Genomic DNA, 20,611 nt, shown 5'->3' with positions numbered 1-20,611 from the left:
AAGCACCCTTTTAGAGCCCCAACATGTGTTATTGCGCAAAAGTGAGAACTGGGTATGGGGAAAAAAACAAGTAATTGCTTTTGAGAAAGCCAGAAACATTTTATGCTCCAACAAGCTGCTTGTATTGTATAGCTCGTGTAAAAGATTTGTGTTAGCATGTGATGCGTCGTCGTACAGAGTCGGGTGTGTATTACAACAAGCTAACATTGCGGGGAAGTTGCAACCTGTTGCCTATGCCTCCAGGAGCTTGTCTAAGGCCGAGAGGGCCTACAGCATGATTGAGAAATAGGCATTAGCATGTGTGTTCGGGGTAAAGAAAATGCATCAGTATCTGTTTGGCCTCAAATTTGAGCTGGAAACCGATCACAAGCCCCTCATATCCCTGTTCGCTGAAAACAAGGGGATAAATACTGTTGTAGAGAGTCGAAAGATATATATAGACTTAGGCATTAGGCACCTGCTGGATATTTAGAACTCACATAAGCTTAAATGGACACACACATAAAATGGCTGCCCAGGCATTATGGGAAATCAGGTAGTCAAACTGTGAACTGTTGAACGTTCACTGACCGAGCAATAACCCTGTGAGGCCCACTGTAGGAATGCTTGGGAAGACAGAGATAAGAAGGAAACCATCTCCTGTGAACAAGGCCATGAAACCAATTATTTCAGGAAGAAAGATAAGAGGGAAACCATTTGCTGTAAACAAGGCTATATACCAATTATTTCTCCCAGATGAAAGAACTAGGGAGAGAACCTATAAAGCCATCAATCAGCCCAAGCTGACAAAAGACGAACACATGGTTCCTGAGACATAAGGGGAATTCTATTGGGTTAAAATAACCTATATGTAATCTATAATCATTGTGATTGGCTTGTGTCCAGCCGTGATGGGCTGTGTAGCTGTAGTAAAATGTTTTGTAACTGTTGTGAAACATATAAAGGTGCATGTAATCCTTTGTTCTGTGAAGAGAAACCTGGATACGGTCCTGAGTTTTTCCTTCCCGCTGAGCGTAATAAAAGCTGCTTCAGCATTGGAACCGACCCTGAGTGTTGAGTGATTCTTCTAAGAAAACACTAACGCTAACAATGGCGTAGTCGACGGGATTTCCCGGAGTCGCTGAACGCCCTTGGAAAAAAACCCGGGTGAGTATAAAAAAACTATTTTTAAGTATAAAGGGTGCGGAAGGTGGAAGCTGGTTGATCGACATGAGGAGACGGTCTAATATCTCAAACGCCTAGCCTGAGCCTGAATTAAGAGGACTTTTGTCCCACGTGACGGCCAGGAACCAAGTAGGCGTAGGGAACACACTTAGACCGTGGGATCGTGATACCGAGAGACATCTTCCGGACCCAGTAGTGTAATTTGAAATACCCCGGGATAGAACCAAGCGGTGTACAGCGGCTAACGGAATCCAAACCTGTGAACAGGGTCGGACCAACGGGCTGAGCGGTGGTAGGTAGTCGTTAAGGATATGTAGAGCACTGCGGGAATTGCTTAAACGCGTTTTTAAGAATTGTATAAGTTTGTGCAACAGCAGAACTTGTGACCTGACAGTAGCCAAGAGACAGTTTACTACAAGTCGCGCTAGAAAGAAAGCGGACCTCTGAGAGTAGATTCCTAACGGTAGTAGTCCTACCCAGGAATGGCCATGAAAACAAGTAAACTCGAGTGGGGACCAGAAGGGTCGCTTACCCGCCACCTGGCGGAAAAACAAAAGAAGCTTATTGAAAATATGATTAAAGCAGGGTGGAATCCTCAGGAATTAGTTATGTGAGGAATTATTTAGATAAAACTACGAATTCCCTGAAAGGTCATGGATCCAAAAATAGAGCCGGCCAAAACAAGAAGAGAGACTGTTGTAAATCGTTGAGTGAGAAGTGTCTGTGTGATTTTTGACTGCAGAATGAATTTTTTTATGTTTTCATGTTCCGAAAGTCTGGTTGGAAGAGGAATGCAAGTGTCTGTTTATTTTAGAAACAGAGTGAAAGTCTTTTTTTTTAAACCCTTTGTAATGTTGTCCTGTATGTGGGAAGTTTTAAGACATTTAAGTTAGAAACGCAGGTGTGGATTTATTCGGATGATAAGTTACGGAGCTAGGAAAATAAACAAATAAAGAATAGGTTTGTTGAGCAAAATATTTATTTGACATGCTCACTTACTTGCCGAAAGAAAACATGCAATGATTGATTGGGTTGAAAGACATAAATTTGGTCTCGGAATGAGATAAAGAATGCTTAAAAAAAAGAGAGCTTCTAAAAAAAAAGTTTTAAATAAAGATTGAAATTACAAAGTTTGAATTGGGATTTTGAGATATTCAGAGAAGGCACAGGAAATACTGAGGTGGATTTAAAAAAAAAAAAAGATTAAATTAAATCTGATCAGGTCAAACTCCTGGGCAAGTGGCGAGCTATCTGCGAAGGTGTAAAAGGAACTTTTGGAAAATGTTAAAAAACAGCAAGCTTTAGTAACGACTTTGAAACTGGAGCATTTTGAGATAACGAAAAAGCACTCAAACTCTCAAAGATGGACTTCATTCCAGTTATGGAGAAAAAGAAAAAGATAAAGACGCCACTTTGAAAGTAAACAAATGATTTTAAATTAACAACTTTATGGAGTTACGAACCCTCCGTGTAAAATACAAAACCTAATTTGAAGAAAAAAAAAGATGTAACAGACTAAATGGAAAAAGACATAACTTACTAAATACTAGTTGATGTTTGCTGTGAAAAAGATATTGGTTTAATTAGAAGAAAAAAAAAAATTGGAATAAGTAAAAAACACTCTACATGGATTCGAATTTTCAATTATGAAAAAGTTTCAATGCAGTTTGAAAAGATTTCCAAAATGTCCCGAACAGTCTAAACAAGCAGGAGGGTTTTGAAGATAACGAGGAGAAAGAGAGAAATAAAAAAAAAACAGAATTGAATTTCAGTAAACAAAATTGCTATTGTATGTGTGGTCTTGTTTTAAAACAATTTAAAAAAAAAAATTCTTTGGCAAGTACTTGAATTAGAAGTTAAGAAAACATTGGAGTTTACTCTAATGATTTATGCTGTTTAACGGATTCCTAATTTCAAAGCCAGTTTTGAAGGCACAAAGACTTTTTTTTTTCCAGATGATTACGTGAAGTCACGTAATGACATCAGGTCTTCTTACAAACCTGGAAAGGAGTTAACCCTTTCCATTGACAGCCGTTTTATACTGAACATTATTAATTTGGATTTCTTAATAGGGAAAAAAAAAGACTCACCTAACAGAGGAAACAAAAATAAAAACAGAACTAGCTTATGTAATAATACTTGCCTGATACAATAAAGAAATAGATATTCAATAAAACAAATTGAAGAGTTAAAAGCTAAGATAAACAGGCTGGAAGAGATAACGGGACTAGACGGATAGTGCAGTGCGCAGCCATAGCACCATCACCTCTGGCAATAGAGCCAATGTACCCCACGGTGGGTAGGTGTAGTCCACAAACCCAACCTAACGGTAAAGCAGACAGCGATGTTTGGAGGAATAGCTTTGGCCTTGGTCATAGGAGTTTGGGTAATATTTAAGTGGGTAAAGACACGGGCGCACGCCCTACAGATTCAGCTCGAAATGGTTCGATTATAACCTTGTGCTTCTGATTTTGCAGGGTGACAGGGACACTCGTAGAGCAAAAAACTTAACCCCTGGTGACGACCAGGCCGTCTGTTTAAAATTACAGATAATACTTACCGGAATGGGAATACGAACGGCGCTACTCGTAATCTGGATAGCCCTGCGACATGCACGTACCCTGGGCAACACCGACGGACAGCAGAGCACGCTGGAAATGGTGTCTTGTTTAATTTAACGGCCGGAATGTGCATCCCAGCAGCCAAGGACTGGAGCAAGGACAGGACTTATTTTAATGCATGGTTACAAGTGAATCCTAATAAGAATCCTAATAAGAATAAGAGTATGTGTACAGTGCTCCACGGGTATAAGGAGCAGATGCATTAAACGGAGGGATGTCAAAGGGCCTGATGAATGTACTTTCGGCATAATTTGCGCGCCTCCGGGACAATCCCAGCAATCAGTCATCCGCAAGAAGGGAATGGGGCTGTGTGGGTATTACGAGGAGGCGGGGGCGGCTGCAATATAATTGTATGTATGTTTCTCACCCCCTCCGACACCGCGCCCCATAAGAATCACTACATTGCCCGAAGAACTGCCTTGTCCCATAACTACTAAGGGACCAGAAAATGGGATTGCAATGTACAACGAAGGGGAATTATTGTATGATAATGTTAAACATGAAATTGTGCCTGTTCTGATCAATATTTCAGGCATCCAGATGCCGGAATATTGTACCGAACAGTCAAGGAAGATGTACAATGTATTAAGTAAAGTCGTAATGCAGCAGGCTGCCGATGCCATGGGTGCCAGTAAGTTCCGGGGACAGGGGTTAGCACCCAGGGTGAAGAGGGAAATAGTAAATGATGTTGCTACCGTTTTCAATACAGGAACCTCCGTAGTGAACTCGATAGACATACAAGGGCTAAATGAGAGGGTAGAACAGCTTAAAGGGGTGATGAAGGGGTTATTGGAGAGGGTGGAGCAAAACCAGGAAGACCAGGCCAACCTAGGAAAGGAGGGTGCCGAAATCCAGTTGGATGGCATCTCAGTCCTGGAAGCTCACGCTAAAACCATCAATCACCTCATTGATAGAGAACAAGAAGATACAATAAAGCAAAGACAGGGGCAACTCTGTCATGCTTATGGTCTGTGGATGGTGGGACAGATCCGCCACAACCTCGACCAGATCCAACGCGGGGAAGTACCCGATTGGATAGACAGTTCACATTTAGCTCAGTTGGCGAACCAAAGGGGGACACTGGATAATTGTACTCTGAAGGGACTGACCCGAGTATACCCCGCAATTCCAGATTGCCAGATGGGTAGGACTACCGGGATAGGGATAGTCCTGTTGATCCCTATAGCAACGCCGGACTCAGGGCCGTTCCCCTTATACCAACTAGAGAATATCGGAGTAATACGGAAAAATGTCTCCATACGCTACTACCTGACCACCACCTCTGCCGTTCGTCGAAACAACATACTTACTGGGATTTCCCTAGCAGATTGCAAGCAAAGGGGGGGAAATCACAGTATGCCCTCACCCGGTGGGCCGAGGTGAACTAGACGAGTGCGGGTTTAACCGAACCAACGGGTGTGTACTAGAAATAGTGCCCGCACACATGCACTTCGCGAGGGCAGGCTACGGAGGGAGGGGAAGATACTGCGTCTCTACTACTGAGAGTTCATACCAGTATAATGACCTGCAGTGCCCTATACCGCAGCCAAACTTTTGCTTTACACCACTACGACCTGTCGCGATCGGGCAAGCGCATATCACCCAGGTTAGGCGCCGGAAGTCCGAAGTTATTGAAGTAACTGATCAGCTCCATGATCATTTGCAGGATTATGACGAGCCAGAGCAGGTCCCTATCCCACATCTCACGGAGGTATTACGGGAGTTAAGGCTCAGAGTGGGGCAATCCGTAAAACTCTATCACCAGCTACAAACTAAAATCAAAGAACTGGAAGAAGATACCGAGGTAGACTTACAAAGTCAGAGTTGGTGGAGAAAGGTCTGGGACTGGGGAATAAATGTGAACATCCACCCATGGATCCGAATTATTTCACACACACTGGTCGGAATACAATTAATCTTAGCAATAACATGGGGCGTGATGGCCTGCCAGGTATGCAGGCGCCACAAATGACAGAAACGGACCAATCACCGTTCCCTGGATATTAAACAAGTCTGTTTGATAAGGGGACGGGAGGAGCTAGCCTTTGTTAATTTGATTTGAGCAACCGGAACTCCTGAAACCGCGTGACTGGCCAGCACGTTGAGGCAAGGAATACCGGGCCGTGCACAAATATCAGATAAAGGCAGTATTTCGGTTAAAAGGGGACTAGGGCTAGTCCCTTTACCGAAAGGGGGAATTGTTGTAGAGAGTCGAAAGATATATATAGACTTAGGCATTAGGCACCTGCTGGATATTTAGAACTCACATAAGCTTAAATGGACACACACATAAAATGGCTGCCCAGGCATTATGGGAAATCAGGTAGTCAAACTGTGAACTGTTGAACGTTCACTGACCGAGCAATAACCCTGTGAGGCCCACTGTAGGAATGCTTGGGAAGACAGAGATAAGAAGGAAACCATCTCCTGTGAACAAGGCCATGAAACCAATTATTTCAGGAAGAAAGATAAGAGGGAAACCATTTGCTGTAAACAAGGCTATATACCAATTATTTCTCCCAGATGAAAGAACTAGGGAGAGAACCTATAAAGCCATCAATCAGCCCAAGCTGACAAAAGACGAACACATGGTTCCTGAGACATAAGGGGAATTCTATTGGGTTAAAATAACCTATATGTAATCTATAATCATTGTGATTGGCTTGTGTCCAGCCGTGATGGGCTGTGTAGCTGTAGTAAAATGTTTTGTAACTGTTGTGAAACATATAAAGGTGCATGTAATCCTTTGTTCTGTGAAGAGAAACCTGGATACGGTCCTGAGTTTTTCCTTCCCGCTGAGCGTAATAAAAGCTGCTTCAGCATTAGAACCGACCCTGAGTGTTGAGTGATTCTTCTAAGAAAACACTAACGCTAACAAATACAAATGCCTCAGCCCGCATACAAAGGTGGGCACTCGCGCTCTCAGCATATAACTATACCATCCGCCACAGGCCAGGCACCGAGAACTGTGCGGATGCTCTCAGTCGGCTACCATTGCCCACCACGGGGGTGGAAATGGTGCAGCCTGCAAACTTGTTGATGGTGGCGCAGCCCGCAGACTTGTTGATGGTCATGGAAGCGTTTGAAAATGATAAATCAACTGTCACGGCCCGCCAGATTAGGACTTGGACCAGTCAAGATCCACTGCTGTCCCTAGTAAAAAACTGTGTACTGCATGGGAGCTGGGCCAGCATCCCTGTTGAAATGCAAGAGCTAATCAAGCCGTTCCAGCGGCGAAAGGATGAGCTGTCCATTCAGGCAGACTGCCTGTTGTGGGGTAACCGCGTAGTGCTGCCCAAAGAGGGCAGGGAGACGTTCATCTCGGATCTCCACAGCACACACCCGGGTATAGTAATGATGAAAGTGATAGCCACATCCCACGTTTGGTGGCCCGGTATCGACTCTGACTTAGAGTCCTGTGTAGGGCAATGCCGCGTGTGTGCTCAGTTGAGCAATGTGCCCAGAGAGGCACCACTAAGTTTGTGGCCCTGCATGGTCGAGGATCCAGGTCGATTATGCGGGCCCGTTTCTTGTTAAAATGTTCCTGGTGGTGGTGGATGCTTTTTCAAAATGGATTGAATGTGAAATAATGTCAGGGAAGCACCGCCTCCACCACCATTGAAAGCCTGAGGGCCATGTTTGCCACCCACGGCCTGCCTGACACACTGGTCAGTGACAACGGGCCATGTTTCACCAGTGCCGAATTTAAAGAATTCATGAACCGCAATGGGATCAAACATGTCACCTTGGCCCCGTTTAAACCAGCCTCCAATGGGCAGGCAGAGCGGGCAGTACAAACAATCAAACAGAGCCTTAAACGAGTCACAGAAGGCTCACTCCAAACCCGCCTGTCCTAAGTACTGCTCAGCTACCGCACGAGACCCTACTCGCTCACAGGGGTGCCGTGCCCCCGGCTGAGCTACTCATGAAAAGGACACTTAAAACCAGACGCTCGCTGGTTCACCCCAACTGCATGATCAGGTAGAGAGCAGGAATGTGAGGCTCAGTGTGTGAGGGACCAGTCTCAGGGTCCAGTGATCCAGACCCAGCAGTCAGTCGAGGAGGCGGGAGCTCGGAGCAGCGTGAGTCCGGGGTCGGCGAGAGGCCTATAAAGGCCAGTGGGAGTCGAGCAGTTCGAGCAGTCAGTCGAGGAGGCGGGAGCTCGGAGCAGCGCGAGTCCGGGGTCGGCGAGAGGCCTATAAAGGCCAGCGGGAGTCGAGCAGTTCGAGCAGTCAGTCGAGGAGGCGGGAGCTCGGAGCAGCGCGAGTCCGGGGTCGGCGAGAGGCCTATAAAGGCCAGCGGGAGTCGAGCAGTTCGAGCAGTCAGTCGAGGAGGCGGGAGCTCGGAGCAGCGCGAGTCCGGGGTCGGCGAGAGGCGTACCGGTGCAGCTACAGGGAGAAGGCAAAAAAACAAAGGTGACGTCACAGCCTAGGGGGTAAGTGATTGGCTGGTGATTGGTGAGTAGTTTTTCTTTTTCTTCTTATATTGGTCAGTAACTTTTAACATTGTTATTACCAGTTTAAGTGTATCTAAGGGTTAAGACATGGCAGGAGAGCTCGGTCGGGTGTTATGCTCTTCCTGTACCATGTGGGAACTCAGGGACGCTTCCGGTGTCCCTGACGACTATGTGTGCGGGAAGTGTATCCGCCTCCAGCTCCTGACGGTCCGCGTTACGGAATTGGAGCTGAGGGTGGATTTACTCTGGAGCATCCACGATGCTGAGAATGATGTGAGTATCACGTGTAGTGAGTTGGTCTTACCGCAGGGAAAGGGTCCACAGCCAGATAGGGAATGGAAGACCAGCAGGAAGAGTAGAGCAAGGAAGGTAGTGCAGGGGTCCCCTGCGGTCATCCCCCTGCAAAACAGATACACCGCTTTGGGTACTGTTGAGGGGAATGACTCATCAGGGGAGGGCAGCAGCAGCCAAGTTCATGGCACCGTGGCTGGCTCTGCTGCACAGGAGGGCAAGAAAAAGAGTGGGAGAGCGATAGTGATAGGGGATTCAATTGTGAGGGGAATAGATAGGCGTTTCTGCGGCCGCAACCGAGACTCCAGGATGGTATGTTGCCTCCCTGGTGCAAGGGTCAAGGATGTCTCGGAGCGGGTGCAGGACATTCTGAAATGGGAGGGAGAACAGCCAGTTGTCGTGGTGCACATTGGTACCAACGACATAGGCAAAAAAAGGGATGAGGTCCTACGAAACGAATTTAAGGAGCTAGGAGCTAAATTAAAAAGTAGGACCTCAAAAGTAGTAATCTCGGGATTGCTACCAGTGCCACGTGATAGTCAGAGTAGGAATCGCAGGATAGCACAGATGAATACGTGGCTTGAGCAGTGGTGCAGCAGGGAGGGATTCAAATTCCTGGGGCATTGGGACCGGTTCTGGGGGAGGTGGGACCAGTACAAACCGGACGGTCTGCACCTGGGCAGGACTGGAACCAATGTCCTAGGGGGAGTGTTTGCTAGTGCTGTTGGGGAGGATTTAAACTAATATGGCAGGGGGATGGGAACCAATGCAGGGAGACAGAGGGAAACAAAAAGGAGCCAAAAGCAAAAGACAGAAAGGAGATGAGGAAAAGTGGAGGGCAGAGAAACCCAAGGCAAAGAACAAAAAGGGCCACTGTACAGCAAAATTCTAAAAGGACAAAGGGTGTTAATAAAACAAGCCTGAAGGCTTTGTGTCTTAATGCAAGGAGTATCCGCAATAAGGTGGATGAATTAATTGTGCAAATAGATGTTAACAAATATGATGTGATTGGGATTACGGAGACGTGGCTCCAGGATGATCAGGGCTGGGAACTCAACATTCAGGGGTATTCAACATTCAGGAAGGATAGAATAAAAGGAAAAGGAGGTGGGGTAGCATTGCTGGTTAAAGAGGAGATTAATGCAATAGTTAGGAAAGACATTAGCTTGGATGATGTGGAATCTATATGGGTAGAGCTGCAGAACACCAAAGGGCAAAAAACGTTAGTAGGAGTTGTGTACAGACCTCCAAACAGTAATAGGGATGTTGGGGAGGGCATCAAACAGGAAATTAGGGGTGCATGCAATAAAGGTGTAGCAGTTATAATGGGTGACTTTAATATGCACATAGATTGGGCTAGCCAAACTGGAAGCAATACGGTGGAGGAGGATTTCCTGGAGTGCATAAGGGATGGTTTTCTAGACCAATATGTTGAGGAACCAACTAGGGGGGAGGCCATCTTAGACTGGGTGTTGTGTAATGAGAGAGGATTAATTAGCAATCTCATTGTGCGAGGCCCCTTGGGGAAGAGTGACCATAATATGGTGGAATTCTGCATTAGGATGGAGAATGAAACAGTAATTTCAGAGACCATGGTCCAGAACTTAAAGAAGGGTAACTTTGAAGGTATGAGGCGTGAATTGGCTAGGATAGATTGGCGAATGATACTTAGGGGGTTGACTGTGGATGGGCAATGGCAGACATTTAGAGACCGCATGGATGAAGTACAACAATTGTACATTCCTGTCTGGCGTAAAAATAAAAAGGGGAAGGTGGCTCAACCGTGGCTATCTAGGGAAATCAGGGATAGTATTAAAGCCAAGGAAGTGGCATACAAATTGGCCAGAAATAGCAGCGAACCTGGGGACTGGGAGAAATTTAGAACTCAGCAGAGGAGGACAAAGGGTTTGATTAGGACAGGGAAAATGGAGTACGAGAAGAAGCTTGCAGGGAACATTAAGGCGGATTGCAAAAGTTTCTATAGGTATGTAAAGAGAAAAAGGTTGGTGAAGACAAACGTAGGTCCCCTGCAGTCAGAATCAGGGGAAGTCATAACGGGGAACAAAGAAATGGCGGATCAATTGAACAAGTACTTTGGTTCGGTATTCACTAAGGAGGATACAAACAACCTTCCGGATATAAAAGGGGTCAGAGGGTCTAGTAAGGAAGAGGAACTGAGGGAAATCTTTATTAGTCGGGAAATTGTGTTGGGGAAATTGATGGGATTGAAGGCCGATAAATCCCCAGGGCCTGATGGACTGCATCCCAGAGTACTTAAGGAGGTGGCCTTGGAAATAGCGGATGCATTGACAGTCATTTTCCAACATTCCATTGACTCTGGATCAGTTCCTATGGAGTGGAGGGTAGCCAATGTAACCCCACTTTTTAAAAAAGGAGGGAGAGAGAAAACAGGGAATTATAGACTGGTCAGCCTGACCTCAGTAGTGGGTAAAATGATGGAATCAATTATTAAGGATGTCATAGCAGTGCATCTGGAAAATGGTGACATGATAGGTCCAAGTCAGCATGGATTTGTGAAAGGGAAATCATGCTTGACAAATCTTCTGGAATTTTTTGAGGATGTTTCCAGTAAAGTGGACAAAGGAGAACCAGTTGATGTGGTATATTTGGACTTTCAGAAGGCTTTCGACAAGGTCCCACACAAGAGATTAATGTGCAAAGTTAAAGCACATGGGATTGGGGGTAGTGTGCTGACGTGGATTGAGAACTGGTTGTCAGACAGGAAGCAAAGAGTAGGAGTAAACGGGTACTTTTCAGAATGGCAGGCAGTGACTAGTGGAGTGCCGCAAGGTTCTGTGCTGGGGCCCCAGCTGTTTACATTGTACATTAATGATTTAGACGAGGGGATTAAATGCAGTATCTCCAAATTTGCGGATGATACTAAGTTGGGTGGCAGTGTGAGCTGCGAGGAGGATGCTATTAGGCTGCAGAGTGACTTGGATAGGTTAGGTGAGTGGGCAAATGCATGGCAGATGAAGTATAATGTGGATAAATGTGAGGTTATCCACTTTGGTGGTAAAAACAGAGAGACAGACTATTATCTGAATGGTGACAGATTAGGAAAAGGGAAGGTGCAACGAGACCTGGGTGTCATGGTACATCAGTCATTGAAGGTTGGCATGCAGGTACAGCAGGCGGTTAAGAAAGCAAATGGCATGTTGGCCTTCATAGCGAGGGGATTTGAATACAGGGGCAGGGAGGTGTTGCTACAGTTGTACAGGGCCTTGGTGAGGCCACACCTGGAGTATTGTGTACAGTTTTGGTCTCCTAACTTGAGGAAGGACATTCTTGCTATTGAGGGAGTGCAGCGAAGGTTCACCAGACTGATTCCCGGGATGGCGGGACTGACCTATCAAGAAAGATTGGATCAATTGGGATTGTATTCACTGGAGTTCAGAAGAATGAGAGGGGACCTCATAGAAACGTTTAAAATTCTGACGGGTTTAGACAGGTTAGATGCAGAAAGAATGTTCCCAATGTTGGGGAAGTCCAGAACCAGGGGTCACAGTCTGAGGATAAGGGGTAAGCCATTTAGGACCGAGATGAGGAGAAACTTCTTCACCCAGAGAGTGGTGAACCTGTGGAATTCTCTACCACAGAAAGTAGTTGAGGCCAATTCACTAAATATATTCAAAAGGGAGTTAGATGAAGTCCTTACTACTCGGGGGATCAAGGGTTATGGCGAGAAAGCAGGAAGGGGGTACTGAAGTTTCATGTTCAGCCATGAACTCATTGAATGGCGGTGCAGGCTAGAAGGGCTGAATGGCCTGCTCCTGCACCTATTTTCTATGTTTCTATGTTTCTAGGCGGCAGCAACAAAATGTAAACGATGGTCGCGTCACTGTGTCACGGGAAATTGATCTGAATGACCCTGTGTATGTGCTAAGCTATGGACATCGTCCCAAGTGGATCGCGGGCACAGTGATAGCAAAGAAGGGAGTAAGGTGTTTGTAGTCAAACTAAACAATGGACAAATTTGCAGCAAGCAGCTGGACCAAATGAGGCTGCGGTTCACAGACTGCCCTGAACAACCCACAGCAGACACCACCTTTTTCAAGCCCACAACACACACCCAAAGGATCAACGACACCACCCCGGGGCAGGAAATTGAACCCATCACGCCCAACAACCCATCAAGGCCAGGCTCACCGAGCAGCCCTGCAGGGCCAACAACACGCCTGCCCAGCGAGGGCACAGCCAACACACCAGAACAGACATTTGTACCGATGTGGTCCACCAGGGAAAGAAAGGCTCCCAACTGCCTCACCTTGTAAATAGTTTTCGCTTTGACTTTGGGGGGAGACATGTTCTGTATCTGTAAAGCATGCACTCCCATGTTCCGCCACCAGGGAGAGCATCCCCTGAAATTTCAAGGCATCCCAGCATCCCTTGGGACCATTGTGTATAAGCCAGCCTCTAAGGCCTGTTCCTCACTCTGGAGTGTCTTAACAAAGACTGAGGTCACTGTTACTTTAACCTCCCTGTGTTCAGTCTCATCTGTGTTCGGAACACAATTGACATGATAACTATAAAATAAATACAGCTAATTTCTGATGCATGGTGCTAAGCATAGCTCTTGATTTCTCCATTCATTACAACAGTGACTACCGTCCAGAAGTACTTCATTGGCTGTAAAGCGATTTGAGACGTCTGGTGGTTGTGAAAGGTGCTATATCAATCCAAGTCTTCCTTTCTTCTCAATTATCACCAGGCAACAGTCGGCAAAACCCCTCCCTCAGCACGCTGAACAATTCTCTCCCCTGCATCACACCACCAGATCAGATAAGCTGTGATTATTTGGTGCCAAGTCTAAGTGCTCGAGTTTGGTCAAACCTAAGTTTCGACCATGTACTGTTGAAAGAACTGCTAAGATCCTGACGGTACTTTGGGATACATAGTTTGTTTTCCAAGGTACTATTGATGAATGAGACAACAATGAATGAAAAGGTGAGCACAGAGCAGTGACTTTACTTTGATATGACTGTTTTGGCATGAGACAAAGCTGAGTGGGAAAACAATTACCGGCAAGCGAAGAAATTAAAACATTTCCATTAGATAATTAGTCTAATTGATCTTCCATATAACTTACCTATCTTTATTTATCCACCCGCCTTTTCCTTCTCCTCTTCCTCCATCTATAAATCCATTTATCAATCATCACTACATCCTTTCATTCAATGATCCAAGTAACACACACACACACACACACACATACATATATACATAGTTATGAGCTGCTTTTAGTCATTTATGTTGAACATGAAGCTTCTAGTGTTAGCTCAAGTTAATTAATTTTTTTTCCCTTCTGGGTGAATATGTTTGAGTTTTTACAATTTTGTGAGATAACCTATTTTCTCCCATCCAACCAAGAAACTAATGATGTAGGATTTTAGTTATGAAACAGTACAATCTACTTTTCTAGTAAGGATCATTGCCTGGTCCTCAGTGTGGATGGATTTTGATGCTTCATAGAAATCTTATCCAACTCTAATGATGATAAAAGATGTTTCAGAAATATAAATCAACAGAGGTAAAGATGCTTCCAGGATTGTTGACCTACCACTAATCTTGCAATTATGGTTTCCAACGACGTTATGTTCTTCATGGTTATGTTTACAACGGCACTTAGCTCTCCATGCACTGGGGTCAAAGTTTCTTCGTTTTCTCAGCCAGAATTCACCTACATCTTCGGGGCGGGCAGGGATGAAGGCATAAGCCTTGCACTGACAGTCCATCACTACACAGGGCACTCGAACACTCTTACCTGTTGAGAAGAAATGAAGAGTACTAGACAATTCAGCAAACCACTGGAAAAGATTGGGAATGATCTAAATTGGTAGGTTCACCCTGAAATTCAGAGATTCCAAATCTGGTGCCGTTTTACTTAACTCAGAGAACTGGGCACTCCTGATTTTCCAGCCATGACCAGAAGAATTGTGCAGGCTAAATTCTCCGCCTTTTTCTCTGATCTGCACTCCCGTTGAGTAAGCACCAAGCTGAGAGTAACGTTTTGTAATTATGGGACCATTAAGGAAAAATATTGTGGGCCAATACACCCGGTGACTTCTCGAAAGGGTTACTAGGACAGCTGTTGCAGAAGTCACCATACAATTTATCACATTTTATTAACTTTTTAAAAATTTTACTATTTGGGGTTTCCCCAATGGTTCAAGTGGCAAATATACTGCATAATTTGGTATTGAACCAAACAGGATAAAAAAAAAACCTCCTGGTACAATCCCTGGTTTGTAGACTTCGCTGATTTTAGCTGGGGCAGCAAATCACTACAACTGAGTTGGGGCAGAAGGTAAACAAAGAGGTAAAAATAAATCAAAGTGTGATGTCACAGCCAAGCGGTTAAGTGATTGGCTGGTGGATTAGTGAGTATTTGATCTTTTTCTTTTTTCTTATCAGTAAGAAACCTTTGGCATTGTTGCCAAATTAAGTTAATCTCAGGGTTAAGTCATGGCAGGAGAGCCCAGACTCATGTCATGCTCCTCCTGTGCCATGTGGGCAGTCAGGGACGCTACCAGTGTCCATGACTACTATGTGCGCAGGAAGTGTGTCCAGCTGCAGCTCCTGACAGACCGCATTGCGGCACTGGAGCTGCGCATGGGCTCACTCTGGAACATCCGCGATGCTGAGGATGCCGTGAATAGCATGTTTAGTGAGTTGGTCACACCGCAGGTAAAGGTTACTCAGGTAGAGAGGGAATGGGTGACCATCAGGCAGAGCAGTGGAAGGAAGGTAGTGCAGGGGTCCCCTGCGGTCATCTCCCTCCAAAACAGATACACAGTTTTGGGTACTGTTGGGGGAGATGACTCATCAGGGAAAGGCAGAGACAGCCAAGTTCATGGCACCATGAGTGACTCTGCTGCACAGGAGGGCAGGAAAAAGAGTGGGAGAGCTATAGTGATAGGGGATTCTATTGTAAGGGGAACAGATAGGCGATTCTGCACCGCAAACGAGACTCCAGGATGGTATGTTGCCTCCCTGGTGCAAGGGTCAAGGATATCTCGGAGCGATTGCAGCGCATTCTGGAGGGGGAGGGGGAACAGCCAGCGGTCGTGGTGCATATAGGTACCAACGATATAAGTAAAAAATTGGATGAGGTCCTACAAGCTGAATTTAGGAAGCTGGAGTTAAATTAAAAAGTAGGACCTCAAAGGTAGTAATCTCAGGATTGCTACCATTGCATTGTGCTAGTCAGAGCAGGAATCGCAGGATAGTTCAGATGAATACGTGGCTTGAGGAATGGTGCAAGGAGGAGGGATTCAAATTCCTGGGGCATTGGAACCGGTTCGGATGGAGGTGGGATCAGTACAAACCGGACAGTCTGCACCTGGGCAGGACCGGAACCTATGTCCTAGGCAGAGTGTTTGCTAGTGCGGTTGGGGAGGGGGATGGGAACCTATGCAGAGAAGCAGAGGGAAGTAAAAAGGGGGCAGAAGCAAAAAGTAGGAAGAAGAAAAGCAAGAGTGGAGGGCAGAGAAATCAAGGGCAAAAATCAAAAAGGGCCACATTACAACATAAATCTAAAGGGACAAAGAGTGTTTAAAAAAAGAAGCCTGAAGGCTCTGAGTCTTAATGCGAGGAGCATTCGTAATAAGGTGGATGAATTAACTGCGCAGATAGCTGTTAATGGGTATGATGTAATTGGGATTACAGAGACATGGCTCCAGGGTAACCAAGGCTGAGAACTCAACATCCAGGGGTATTCAATATTCAGGAAGGATAGACAGGAAGGAAAAGGAGGTGGGGTAGCGTTAATGGTTAAAGAGGAGGTTAACACAATAGTAAGGAAGGACATTAGCTTGGATGATATGGAATCTATATGGGTAGAGCTGTGAAACACCAAAGGGCAGAAAACATAGAAACATAGAAACAGAGAAAATAGGTGCAGGAATAGGCCATTCGGCCCTTCGAGCCTGCACCAACATTCGATAAGATCATGGCTGAGTAACCCTCAGTATCCCTTTCCTGCTTTCTCTCCATACCCCTTGATCCCTTTAGCCGTAAGGGCCTTATCTAACTCCCTCTTGAATATATCCAATGAACTGGCATCAACAACTCTCTGCGGTAGGGAATTCCACAGGTTAACAACTCTCTGAGTGAAGAAGTTTCTCCTCATCTCAGTCCTAAATGGCCTACCCCTTATCCTAAGACTATGTCCCCTGATTCTGGACTTCCCCAACATCGGGAACATTCTTCCCATATCTAACCTGTCCAGTCCCGTCAGAATCTTATGTTTCTATGAGATCCCCTCATCCTTCTAAACTCCAGTGCAAAAAGGCCCAGTTGATCCAGTCTCTCCTCATATGACAGCCCAGCCATCCCTGGAATCAGTCTGGTGAACCTTCGCTGAACAATAGCAAGAACATCCTTCCTCAGACTAGGAGACCAAAACTGAACACACTGTTCCAGGTGAGGCCTCACTAAGGCCCTGTACAACTTGCAGTTAGACCTCCCTGCTTCTATACTCAAATCCCCTAGCTATGAAGGCCAACATAGCATTTACCTTCTTCACCACCTGCTATACCTGCATGCCAACTTTCAATGACTGACGAACCATGACACCCAGGTCTCGTTGCATCTCCCCTTTTCCTAATCTGCCGTCATTCAGATAATATTCTGCCTTCGTGTTTTTGCCATCAAAGTGGATAACCTCACATTTATTCACATTATACTGCATCTGCCATGCATTTGCCCACTCACCTAACCTGTCCAAGTCACCCTGCAGTCTCTTAGCATTCTCCTCACAGCTGACACCGCCACCCAGTTTAGTGTCATCTGCAAACTTGGAAATATTACACTCAATTCCTTCATCTAAATCATTAAAGTATATTGTAATGTTAATGGGAGTTGTGTACAGACCACCAAACAGTAGTCGGGAGGTTGGGGATGGCATCAAAGAGGAAATTATGGACGTGTGCAATAAGGGTACAGCAGTTATCATGGATGACTTAAACCTACATATTGATTGGGCTGACCAAACTGGTAGCAATACTATGCAGGAGGATTTCCTGGAGTGTATAAGGGATGGTTTTCTAGACCAATATGTCGAGGAACCTACTAGAGAGCAGGCCATCCTAGACTGGGCCTTGTGTAACGAGAGAGGATTAATTAGCAATCTTGTTGTGCGTGGCCCCTTGGGGAAGAGTGACCATAATATGGTAGAATTCTTCATTAAGATGGAGAGCGACACAGTTAATTCAGAGACTAGGGTCCTGAACTTAAAGAAAGGAAACTTCGATGGTATGAGGTGTGATTTGGCTAGGATAGACTGGCAAATGATACTTAAAGGGTTGATGGTGGATAAGCAATGGCAGGCATTTAAAGATCACATGGATGAACTTCAACAATTGTACATCCCTGCCTGGCGTAAAAATAAAACAGGAAAGGTGGCTCAACCTTGGCTAACAAGGAAAATTAGGGATCGTGTTAAATCCAAGGAAGTTGCATATAAATTGGCCAGAAAAAGCAGCACACCTGAGGACTGGGAGAAATTTAGAATTCAACAGAGGAGGTTTAATTAGGAGGGGGGAAATAGAGTATGAGAGTAAGCTTGCAGGGAACATAAAAACTGACTGCAAACGCTTCTATAGATATGTGAAGAGAAAAAGATTAGTGAAGACTAATATAGGTCCCCTGCAGCCAGAATCAGGTGAATTCATAATGGGGAACAAGGAAACGGCAGACCAATTGAACAAATACTTTGGTCTGTCTTCACGAAGGAAAACATGATTAACCTCCCGAAAATACTAGGGGTCCGAGGATCTAGCGAGAAGGAGGACGTGAGGGAAATCTTTATTAACCAGGAAATGGTGTTAGGGAAACTGATGGGACTGAAGGCTGATAAATCCCGAGGGCCTGATAGTCTGCATCCCAGAATACTCAAGGAAGTGGCCCTAGAATTAGTAGATTCATTGGTGGTCATTTTCCAAAATTCCATGGACTCTGGATCAGTAACTATGGATTAGAGAATAGCTAATGTAACCCCACTTTTTAACAAAGGAGGGAGGGAGAAAACAGGGAATTATTGACCGGTTAGCCTGACATTGGTGGTGGGGAAAATGCTGGAATCAATTATTAAAGATGTAATAGCAGCGCATTTGGAAAGCAGTAACAGGATCGGTTCAAGTCAGCATGGATTTATGAAAGGGAAATCATGCTTGACAAATCTTCTAGAGTTTTTTGAGGATGTAACTAGTAGAGTGGATAAGGGAGAATCAGTGGATGTGGTGTATTTGGACTTTCAAAAGGCTTTTGACAAGCTCCCAGACAAGAGATTAGTGTGCAAAATTAAGGCACATGGTATTGGGGGTAATGTATTGACGTGGATAGAGAACTGGTTGGCAGACAGGAAGCAAAGGCCCCAAGTTTCGACATGATTTGCTCCTGATTTTTAGGAGCAACTGGTGTAGAACGGAGTATCTTAGAAATCGGAATTCTCGTCATTTAGTTTGCTCCAGTTCTAATCAGTTAGAACAGTTTCACTTTGGAACAGAATTTTTTTTCAAAAGGGGGCGTGTCCGGCCACTTACGCCTGTTTTCAAAGTTTCATCAGTGAAAACTTACTCCAAACTAACTTAGAATGGAGTAAGTGAAGATTTTTGTACGCTCGAAAAAACCTTGTCTACACTTTAGAAAATCAGGCGTAGGTTACAAATCAGGCGTAGGGAATGGGGGGGGGTGGTTTAAAGGGAAGTTTACAAACATTAAACACTTCAGTTTTACAAATAAAGAGCCATCATCAATAATAAATCAACCAATAAATCAATCAAAAAAAATTAATAAGAAATAATGTTTTTTTTAAATCAATAAATAAAACATTTTCTACTCACCGACTGCAGCACCGGGAACCCTCCAACAGCATGCTGGGATGCCCCCCCCCCCCCCCCCCCCAGTGTGTTTCTGTCAGTGTCTCTATCTCTCTGTCTGTCTGTGTGTGTCTCTCATTCTCTGTCTGTCAATGGCTGTGTTTCTGACAGCGAGGGGAGGGGGAGGGATGGGGGAGAGGGAGAGAGGGGGGGAGAAGGGGGAGGGATGGGGGAGAAGGGGGAGGGATGGGGGAGAAGGGGGAGAGCTGGGGAGAAGAAGGGGAGGGGGGGAGAAGGGGGAGGAGGGGGGAATGGGGGAGGGGGGGAGAGGGGGGAGGGGGGGGAGAAGGGGGAGGGAGGCTGAACGGGCCGGGCCCGAGACTTCGGGCAGGGCCCATCCCCAGCACCAGATTTACAGGTAGGTGGCGTTGGGTCGGGTCGGGGGGAGCGCGGGTCGGGGGGGCTGGTGGGAGGGAGGTCGGTTCGGTTCGGGTCGGGGGGAGGGAGGGAGAGGGAGGTCAGGTCGGGGGGAGGGAGGTCAGGTCGGATCCAGTCCGGGGGGGGGGGGGTGCGGAAGCGGGAGTCGGGTTGGTGTCGGGTCTGGTCTGGAGGCGGGGGGCAGGGGGGGGGGAAAGCGGGAGTCAGGTCGGGTCCAGTCCGGGGGTTTGGGTCGGGTCCGGTCCGGGGGCGGAGGGGGGGAAGCGGGAGTCGGGTCGGGATCGGGTCCGGTCCAGGGGGGGCAGGGGAAGCGGGAGTCGGGTCCGGTCTGGAGACGGGAGGCGGGAAGCGGGAGTCGAGTCGGGTCGAGAGGAAGCAGGAGCTGGCCGTGGGAGGAGCCTTATTCACACAGCCCCAGTGAGGCCATTGGGCCAGGGCTAGGGGCTGCGTGCTTCGGCCCCTCCCACACAGTTTTGGGCGCCTGGAGCTACTGAACATGCACGCCCACTGTAGCGCGCATGTGCAGAGGTTCCGGCTCTGTTTTCAGCGCAGGGACCTAGCTCCGCCCCCTACAGCTCGTGCTGCGCTGCGCAGAGCTGCAAACGACCTGCAGGGAGCTGGAGAATCTGGAAGTTTTTTTTAGGCGCACTTTGTGGCACGAAAAACGGGCGTCCAGGTTGGGACTGCGCCGTTCTAGGCGCGGCTCAAAACTTGGGCCCAATGAGTGGGAATAAACGGGTCCTTTTCAGAATGGCAGGCAGTGACTAGTTGGGTGCCGCAAGGTTCAGTGCTATTTACAA

The 20,611-nt window shown here is 46.3% G+C and overlaps 1 protein-coding gene across 1 annotated transcript in view; it reads right to left on the bottom strand.

Annotated features, from left to right (window-relative positions):
• The window catches only part of LOC139228797 (protein FAM221B-like), an 82,074-nt gene that overhangs the window by 43,511 nt on the left and 17,952 nt on the right, over positions 1-20,611 (bottom strand). The window contains exons 4-5 of the mRNA XM_070860181.1: positions 16,961-16,968; positions 14,114-14,312 (exon numbers count right to left, since the gene is read on the bottom strand). Of these exons, the coding sequence (XP_070716282.1) occupies positions 14,114-14,312; positions 16,961-16,968 (207 nt within the window). The remainder of the gene's footprint in view (positions 1-14,113; positions 14,313-16,960; positions 16,969-20,611) is intronic.

Source organism: Pristiophorus japonicus, chromosome 2 (genome assembly GCF_044704955.1).
Source record: "Pristiophorus japonicus isolate sPriJap1 chromosome 2, sPriJap1.hap1, whole genome shotgun sequence".
Classification (NCBI taxonomy): Eukaryota; Metazoa; Chordata; class Chondrichthyes; family Pristiophoridae; genus Pristiophorus; species Pristiophorus japonicus.
Note: the sequence above shows the minus strand (reverse complement) of the source record. Positions and strands in the feature narration are given on the sequence as shown.